Source organism: Hesperophylax consimilis, chromosome 24 (assembly GCF_061612785.1).
Source record: "Hesperophylax consimilis isolate HC1 chromosome 24, BYU_Hcon_1.0, whole genome shotgun sequence".
NCBI lineage: Eukaryota > Metazoa > Arthropoda > Insecta > Trichoptera > Limnephilidae > Hesperophylax > Hesperophylax consimilis.
The window spans coordinates 28,074,116-28,083,301 of NC_142859.1; the positions used below are offsets into that span (position 1 = coordinate 28,074,116).

General features: G+C 33.3%; 1 protein-coding gene across 1 annotated transcript in view; it reads right to left on the bottom strand.

Annotated features, from left to right (window-relative positions):
* The window catches only part of otp (orthopedia homeobox), a 67,556-nt gene extending 59,648 nt beyond the window's left edge, over positions 1 to 7,908 (bottom strand). The window contains exons 1-2 of the mRNA XM_089646318.1: positions 7,869 to 7,908; positions 800 to 1,062 (exon numbers count right to left, since the gene is read on the bottom strand). Of these exons, the coding sequence (XP_089502444.1) occupies positions 800 to 1,062; positions 7,869 to 7,908 (303 nt within the window). The remainder of the gene's footprint in view (positions 1 to 799; positions 1,063 to 7,868) is intronic.
* Positions 7,909 to 9,186: the final 1,278 nt, after the last annotated feature.

The following is a 9,186-nucleotide window of genomic DNA, read 5'->3' on the forward strand; positions in this document are numbered from 1 at the left end:
GTATTTCAGGAAATAATTCGGGTAAATATAATTTTTACCAATACCTACCTATCTTTATATCTCGCTTTGTTGTATGGACATACCTAGGTAATACGTAGGTACTATAAATATGTACATTATATGGTATTTTGTACTGTGTAAACCCAAATAACATTAAATTCAGAAAATTTTCCATTATGACAACTCGGAAAACTCAAAGACAAAAACAGTAGGTGATCATTTTGATATCCCATAACTATGGAATAATAACTCGAATCTATAACCGTTCTGACTATATGAAAATGTAACCATTTTGACAATGGTAAGTCGGAAATATACCCATCCTGACACAATAACTCAGAAGTATAACAACGCTGATCGTTATAACGCAGATATACAAGCATTTTTACAAATACGACTCGGCAATTCAATCGATCTGACCATAAAAGTTGAAATTTGACCGCTCTTATAATGATAATCGTTCCAGCTATAACTGAGAATTTTAACCACTTTTTTAACTTATTGGTTTTCGAAACACGTTGATTCTTTCGATTAAAAAGTGGTGTATGGGTACAATTTTATTTAAATTAAAATGACGCCACAGACTGACTTTGCAATTATCGAATGAGTTATTCTTGCAACATTCCTGACATCTTTTTACGCAGTAACTATATCGCAGAAACACAATCAATCAGACCAAATGAAGGTGTCGTGTAACAGATGTTTTCACTATCATCGTTTTGAAAGTTATAACTCGAACCTATTACCGTTTAATAATAATTAGTCATTTAAAGTTAGAAAAAGCTTATTTATTACATACCTGCACTCTCGACTCCGTTAACCCGATCCTCATGGCAATCTCCTCTCTCATGAATATATCTGGGTAATGCGTCTTGGAGAAGCACCGCTCGAGCTCATTGAGCTGCGCCGGCGTGAAGCGGGTCCTGTGTCTCTTCTGCTTAGCAGGCTTCCCGTCCTGGTCGGGGTGGGAGGTGGGCTGGTGGGGTGCAACGTGCTGCTGGTGAAGGTGGCTCGGGTGCGGCATGTCGTGGTGGCGTTTCACGTCGTCACATTCTTTGTGGCCTACGAAAGAGACACCGATTAGAAACAAAATCAAAGAAACAATCAAAGAGATCCTCAAACACAATGATCAAAAACAAATATCACAAGCATTGGACCAATTTGCTAGGATTCATTGGACAACTGTCACCTCTACCATAGGTCACCGCAAGTGGTTCACTTGCGATTGAATCATTGATACAATATTGTATTTCAATGCCTTTCTTGAAAGTTATGAGTTTTTATACGGACGAAAATATGTATTCTTATTCTTATAGCGTATATACCTATGGACGGAAACAAATTATTCGTCTTAATATAATAAACCTGCAAAAAATTTAAATTGATAAAATAATTAAATTAGCTCCATCTATGAATGCGTAGATTATGACGATCATTACGTTTAATTATTATTTTTTTGGTAAACTAATGTTTAAGACAAAATTTTTTATGCATAGCACAAAGGGTAACAATTATTTTACAAGCAATAATTATTAGCCTGAAACACTCATCCACATTGAAAAATCTCCTGATAAAAGATACATGACGCCAACGGGACGTTTAACCTTATCGTTGATTCACTTCCATGTTCATATCATTAAATCAAGAATCCTTACAATGTATTTTTGTAATATGGTTATAAATAGATTACACACCATTGGTAACTTTTATGCCATGTTAGCTGATGTTTTTAATACGCCTCTATTGGGGTATAAAGCTGTAATAATTAAACATTTTAGCAGTGCACATTTGCATATCAGGTCTTTTGTTTTTGTTTCTTTTTCATTTCTTTCATTAACTTTCTGCTAATGTACCTAAATTATTTTTTCATTGATCGTGTTTACTTATACAATCTTTTTATTTTTTGAGAAATGTGGAGAAATAGAGGCGCATACATCAAGGCTGATGTAAGCATAATGAATAAGATTAAGAAAGGGACTATAATATACAAATAATAGGAGAGTATGTATGAGACGGTGTATGAATTGCTTGGCGGTCCTTCCTCTCTGCCTATACCTGCGGGGAAACGGCGTGATGGTTAGTTAGTTAGTCAGTTCTTCTTTCTATATTGTACTATGACTAAATTATTTAATATAATAGAAATGTCAGATAATAATATTATTATTCGCTATTTGGTTTTTATTTTATAGTTTTTTATACTAAACCAGAGCGTTTTGCAGAAGAATGCATTTAATTTTTTCAGATTTCCACAGGTTTATGAATAGTAATTGAGCTAGGTATAAATAACAGGTTGCACGAAATGACAATTTTTCTGCAACTTATCTGGCGGTAGCCATAAAGCACAGTTAACATAAATGCAAGAAATACATTCTTGAAGCCATTCTATAACGTTGCATAGTCAAGTTGTTGAAATGATTTTGAGAAACAGACAAAGTTCGATGGTAAAAATAGTGTTTTATTAGGTAATTTAGATTTCCAGAGATTCACAAAAACATAATATTGGCGTTTAATATCGCAAGGTATTAGATGTTATTCGAGAAATGGAAAAATAATATAAACATGCAAAATATTCGTTGACCATTTCTTGCCTGAGTTGACAAATACGACTGGTTCTAACCCATATGTTGCGGGTTCTTTTTCTTTCCAATCTAAAATCTCCACCATTACACAAGTAACATTTTCAACCGTGGAAATCTTTACAGGAGAAGTACAGTTATTTTCAGTGTTTGTCATAAAAGTAAAGATCTATAAATCAGAGAACTGATTTTATTTTTCAATGAGAATATTGCACAAGAGTTCTGAAAGCTCTTTGATAAATGGAGTCATGACTATGGCATCCTCAATTAGGGGATGATGTGAGGCTGAAGAGAATATTGGGGAGGGGGGATGAGATGAGAAGACGAAGGCGGGGAAAAAAAACGGCTTAAGCAATTTGAAGCTAAATTTCAATCCTGAATGGTGGTCTTTTACAATGGTGAATCTGAGAGTATCTACCATTCAGATACATATATACTTGCACATTCCAGAATGGTAGATTCTGAGAGTGTCTACCATTCTGGAATGTGCAAGTATAGATACATAGTACAAGATCTTACAATCTCCTACAAAGCAGTAAACTGAAACTTTGTCTTTATGTAATTTGCATAAAATGTTTTCTCCGTATTTATTTTCTGCGGAATTGTTTGCAGCCAAAAAGTAATTTAAACCAAAAACCTCGAAATATATCGATGTTGTGAAAAAATGACAATGCGTTTTAAAATCCTCATTTAGAAGAAAATTCTTTTAGTTGTGTGAAAATTTTCCCGAAATTATACACAGAAAAGTCGTGAAATCTTCTTAAGTTCATTTTTCATCTGTTCAGCTTTATATTTAAGACAGTGGGATTCAAATAATTTGTTTGTGCATTCGTTTTAAAAATTATGTCATAATTTCGAAATCAGATTTTAATATCGCCAAACTTTCATTATTGCCCAATACTTGTATTAAGTCAGGAGGATTCAAATAACATTTAGATACTGATCTGTAATAGTGAAAATTATTTATCTTGTTTCTAATCTTATTAACAATGGACCCGGTACCAGCAGAGAAAAGAATTTTTTCCCTCTCTATAAATTAACATGACTTTCAGATCATTTTTTTTATTTTTTTTATTTTTTATATATTCAATAATATTATTATTGGGTTTATAAAAACAGTTTATTTTTAAACAAGTTCTGCTGTGTAATTATTATTACGCGTGACAGCTGTTTCGCCCTCTGAAGGCATTATCAAACAGTTTGATAATGCCTTCAGAGGGCGAAACAGCTGTCACGCGTAATAATAATTACACAGCAGAACTTGTTTAAAAATAAACTGTTTTTATAAACCCAATAATAATATTATTGAATATATAAAAAATAAAAATTAAAATGGAGTTCTACAAATTAAACTTAATAACAATAAATACTTTCAGATCAATTTAAGAATTTTTTGTTGGTTTGCCTTAATAATATATTATGGAAAAACTTTTCGATGTAATTCAAAAAATATTCAGATTTTTAACAACACGTGTTTCGACAACATGATAATACAGGGTTTTCCAATAGGAGGTGTTATTTTGAATAGCCCGCTGTTTCGGTAGATGTTACTTTTGAAGCTGTCATTTTTTTTTAAATTTGACCAATAGAAACTACGTCATTAATAAAAATGGAACGATACACGCTTCAACAACGCATTTAAATTATTAAAATTCACTTGAGTGAATCAAATGCAAATCATCTTGAGTGATGAGGCCCATTTCCACCTCGGTGGCTTCGTCAAAAAGCAAAATTGTCGTATCTGAGGCTCGGAAAACCCAAGAGTTATTGTTGAAAAGCCTCTCTATCTTCAAAGTGTGACTGTTTAGTGCGGTTTATGGTCCGGCGGAGTCATTGGACCTTACTTTTTCGAAAATGAGGCTGGAACAACATTTACGGTAAATGGATCGCTATCGAGAGATAATTAATGATTTTTTATGGCCGGAATCGGATGGTATTGATCTGAACAACGTTTACTTTCAACAAGACGGCGTTGAATGCCACACAAGCAACGAAACCATTGATCTTTTACGATTGAATATCAAAATAACACCTCTTATTGGAAAACCCTGTATATTCGAAATTTACTAAAAAAATTATCCGGTAATTTTGATAATTCACTACCTAACGATTGTTAGTCAGAAAATGCCCTGTTAATTCATTTGTAAGACTTGTAATACCGTTTTGAACCGGAATCAGCAATAATTTGAAGTGATTCTTAATTAATTAGTAATATTCTCCGTGTAGGCTAAAACAAAAAATATTTTAATCACGTCATTATAAAAAAAAAAATAGAGGATAATCTAAAATTCCTTTTTTGTTGTTGTTATTTTTATTATTCTGTGTCTATTATTGGTTGCATCGTTATAGGCTGGCACCGCACCTCACCGTGACCGAGTCTCATGGCCGTGTGCAGTGGGAATTAACACCTCGGGTTCGATACCTGGCCGGACTAAAAGCTGGACAAACAGACCAACAAACAACAGCACTGCTGTCTGCTGTCATCACGACTTCACGACACACCAGTCTCACTTGGAAGCAGTGGCGGCTCGTGAATTTTGGGTTACTAAAGTGCTAATATTACAAAAAATGACATTATTGATGTTGTTGTAGCTGAAAACGATTTTTTATTTTTTTTCGAAAATTTGATTTTTTGTATGAAGATTTTCAGGAATTCCGTGCGGCGCACGGCTATACTGAAATTTCCTGAAAATCTTCATACAAAAAATCGATTTTCGAAAAAATATTAAATATCGTTTTCAGCTATAACAACATCAGAAAATGCCATTTTTTTAATATTAGCACTCTAGTTCACCCAAAAGTCACGAGCCGCCACTGCTTGGAAGGACCTTTCAAAGGAAACCAACCCATCAATAACCACACAATAAATATTTCTAAGCTTTACCAGGATGCATAAACTGAGTGCGAGTGCAAGTGTGGGCTTAAAGATTTTTAATTATTGAAGACAATATTAGGGATTTCTAGACGAAAATTTGAAATTGAGAAATCAGAAAAAGTTACTGTCACATCTAGGACTAGAGACCAGGAATTTTGCCTTGCCGAGAAATAAAATATTCATCCTAGACTTGCAGAAAAAGCCAATAGATGTCATACATTAAAATTAAAGTAAGATATATTTATCTAAGACACTGTCTAGATTGCATTTAGTTCGGGTCGAATCTTGCAATTATACAAAAAATTTCTGCCAAATATAAAGTCAGATGAGAGATAGGGTACCATTAGCTCAGTTGGTAGAGTGGTGCCCCGGCAAGGCAAGGTTCCTGGGTTCGAATCCTAGATGTGACCGTATTCTTTTCTGACTTTTCTGTTTCAAATTTTCTATATTTATTTTTGGGATATAGACCCTTACGCTTTTCTAAACGTTGGAAAAATAAGGGGGAAGCGCACCACGACATATTATGTAATACCTCTAAAATAAATCACGATAAAGCCTCACGATGGTTAAAAACGCTTTCTTCGTACTAAAATACACTCAAGATACCCTGTATATATTTAGATATCTACCTTTGCTCAACTTCACCCAAAGCAATGAGACTAAAAATTGGCACCTGACCCAATGTTTCATCTTTTAGTACAGTAGAAGTTTCTAAGGATCAAAAACCACAGACATTGTAAATCCTATGCGAATCATTCCATAAGCAACAATAATAAATATTAATATATATGTAGAATTTATTAATTTCTATTCTCTTACACACAGTTTACATTATAAGTACCAGTTAGACAAAACATGTTTTAATAATCAGTATCTACTTCCTATGGAATTGAGATGTATAACCAGCCCAACAGAATTTAGATCCAAACTAAAAACTCACTTTTTCAGACACTCATTTCCATAAATCCGTCATTCTATCCAAATATATATATTTTTTCATTTTTTATACTGTAATTGTTACATTATCTAGCGATTCCGTTTATTCAATTTTTCTATTAACTTGCCTACCAATGGACAATGGACAATATCAGCGGGAACATAACAAGTCAATCGGTTTAATTGTTGGCAGATGAATCATCTAAATGCGTTTAAGATTGAAGATTGATTTTATTCACTAATTTCATTCATTTAACATATATATCCAGCTAACAATAAAACACCCTAATATAATGGAACTTCCTTCTTCTTCTGGCGTTAGTAAGATTAGATTGTTAATATTAATTTTAGTTGTAAGTTGCTAAATATGTAAATACTCGTATATATGTCGTTAAGATAGTAGTTATAGGCCTTAGTCGTAAGTCACTAGATATAAGTCTTAGAGATAAGTCAGTAGTTCTAGTATTAACTATTTAAGAAATATATTTGTACAGCGCCCTTGAGGTGATTTCTCACGAAAACGGCGCTATATAAATTAGCCAAATATTATTATTATTATCTAAATGGGTTAGTAGAATCGTTTTGCGAATATCTCACTAGGAGAACAAGTGCTGAGGTGTTCGCATGCTGAGGTGTTCGCACGCTTAAGGTAAGGTGGAATTAAGCTGTCAAGTAAAGACACATCATAGTGCGTGAGATTATCAAGGAGGATACTGGGTACATGGCGGCAGTATTGTATATTATATTAGGTTAGTAGCAGTTACATCATAATATTACAGAGACACAATGTAGTAACAATTTAGTGAGAAGAAAAGGTTACTACATGAAATGTACTTATTGATGCAGTTTAGTCGATGGTAATCAATGCTAGTAATCCAAAAACATTATCTAATAAAGTTTGCATTAATAATCTATTTAGTAGAACTAAAAACATATACATGCTAATTAAATTGGGTTATGTTTAGTGGGGGTGGGTAGGTTTTGGAAAAATTGTGTGCCTTCAACTTTATCTATTTTGTGATCTGTTTCTTCAGTTTGTGTGTTGGTTAATTATTATTATATTTTTTAATTATTCCTAAAATTGTTTTTAACATAAAAAACCTAATCTGCACATCTGAATAGGGCATTCATGTTATCGGCAGGTTGTTTCAGATAAGGTGGTAAATTATTCGGGTTAAAAAAGGACTGCAGTATGTGTACATAAAAAGTCTAATATCTTCGCATCATGTCATTATATTTATTTGAATAAATGCAGCTGCATGAACACGTATTCCATATAAATTTTCTGAATGTACTAGTAGGAAATGGCCTGTCATCACGTTTTTAACAGGATGTTAATAAGTCAGCAAAAATCATTTTCTTTCATGTAATTAAAGGATCTGAGTCCATGGATGGCGTGTTTTAGTGCGATGTTATTGGTTAGGTTTTACATGGTTATTATTAAGGACTGAGATAACATAATTTTATGTTTATTTTCTTACCACCAATGGCATTGGCCACCGCTGTCAGGTTGTTGAGCATCGCTCCGGGCGCGCCGGGGCGCAGCCCGAATTGGGACAGAATCTTGTGGCCTTCTCTCACCACCGAGTCATGAACACTGGCTCAGAGAGTCACCGAGTCACGAACCTGTCCCACACGGAGACACCGAGTCATAAACACTGCCTCAAAGAGTCACCGAATCACGAAGACTGTCCTACACGGACATTGTCAATCACTGGCTCACAGAGAGATACCGATTCACGAACACTGTCTCAATGATATTCCAAGTCATGAACACTGGTTCACCGAGAGATCCCGAGTCACGAACACTGGTTTACCGAGAGATTCCGAGTTACGAACACTGTCTCATGGATATTTCGAGTCATGAACACTGGTTCAGATAGAGATACCGAGTCATGAACACTTCTAAGAGAGTTTATATAACTGATAAATTATCGCACCGGAGTTATCAAGCATTACAATGGAATCACGAACATAATAATATAGCAGCATATTGTAAATTAATATTCAAAAACGAAATCAAACGTCAGAATGGTGTCACGAACAGTAAATAAAATCTTTAAAATTGAGTCTTGAACATTTTCAATGTTATGTTGTAACCGATACATAGTCACTGATTTCAACATTATTTTGAAATACCTAATACAAAATAGGTACAGTCTTTATTAATGAACACTTAACATAAACACATCGTTATTATTCGTAGGAACTTCAAGTTATATCTATGCACCTTATTTTCTTTTATATTTAACCCATTACGAATTATTTATTCCGTTTATTTCTGTTAAAAAAGGATCATGAATTAGATAAATCGATAGAGAATTCTTAAGGATATCTTTGGTCAATTGCTGTCAAACATAAATAAGTAAAAGAAAATACGGAGATTGTTAGTGGGTAACCCTATTACTATGCTACACGGAGAAAAATGATCATAGCTAATCTATTAAGAATCTCTTCAAATTATTGATAAAAAACAGGATTAGAGGCCCAACGAATGAATTAACAGGCTTCCCGATAAACTTTAAGTAAATTGTTCATGAAAATTCAAATAAATTTTCATTACAACGAAAAAATCTTAGGATTGTCATGATATAGTATCAAGGCAAATCGATAAAACATTTTAAAATTGATGTTTTATAAATAAGTCTTGTAAAAAATGTACCCTAAATAGAACTGTTAGTTTAGTGCCCTTTATGAGATATTTTTAAAATATCTACCGCTTATAATAGCATATTATTTATAATATATGATGTAAATTGGGTAAGTTTCAACCTATTATTAATTTTTTAAGTTGAATAC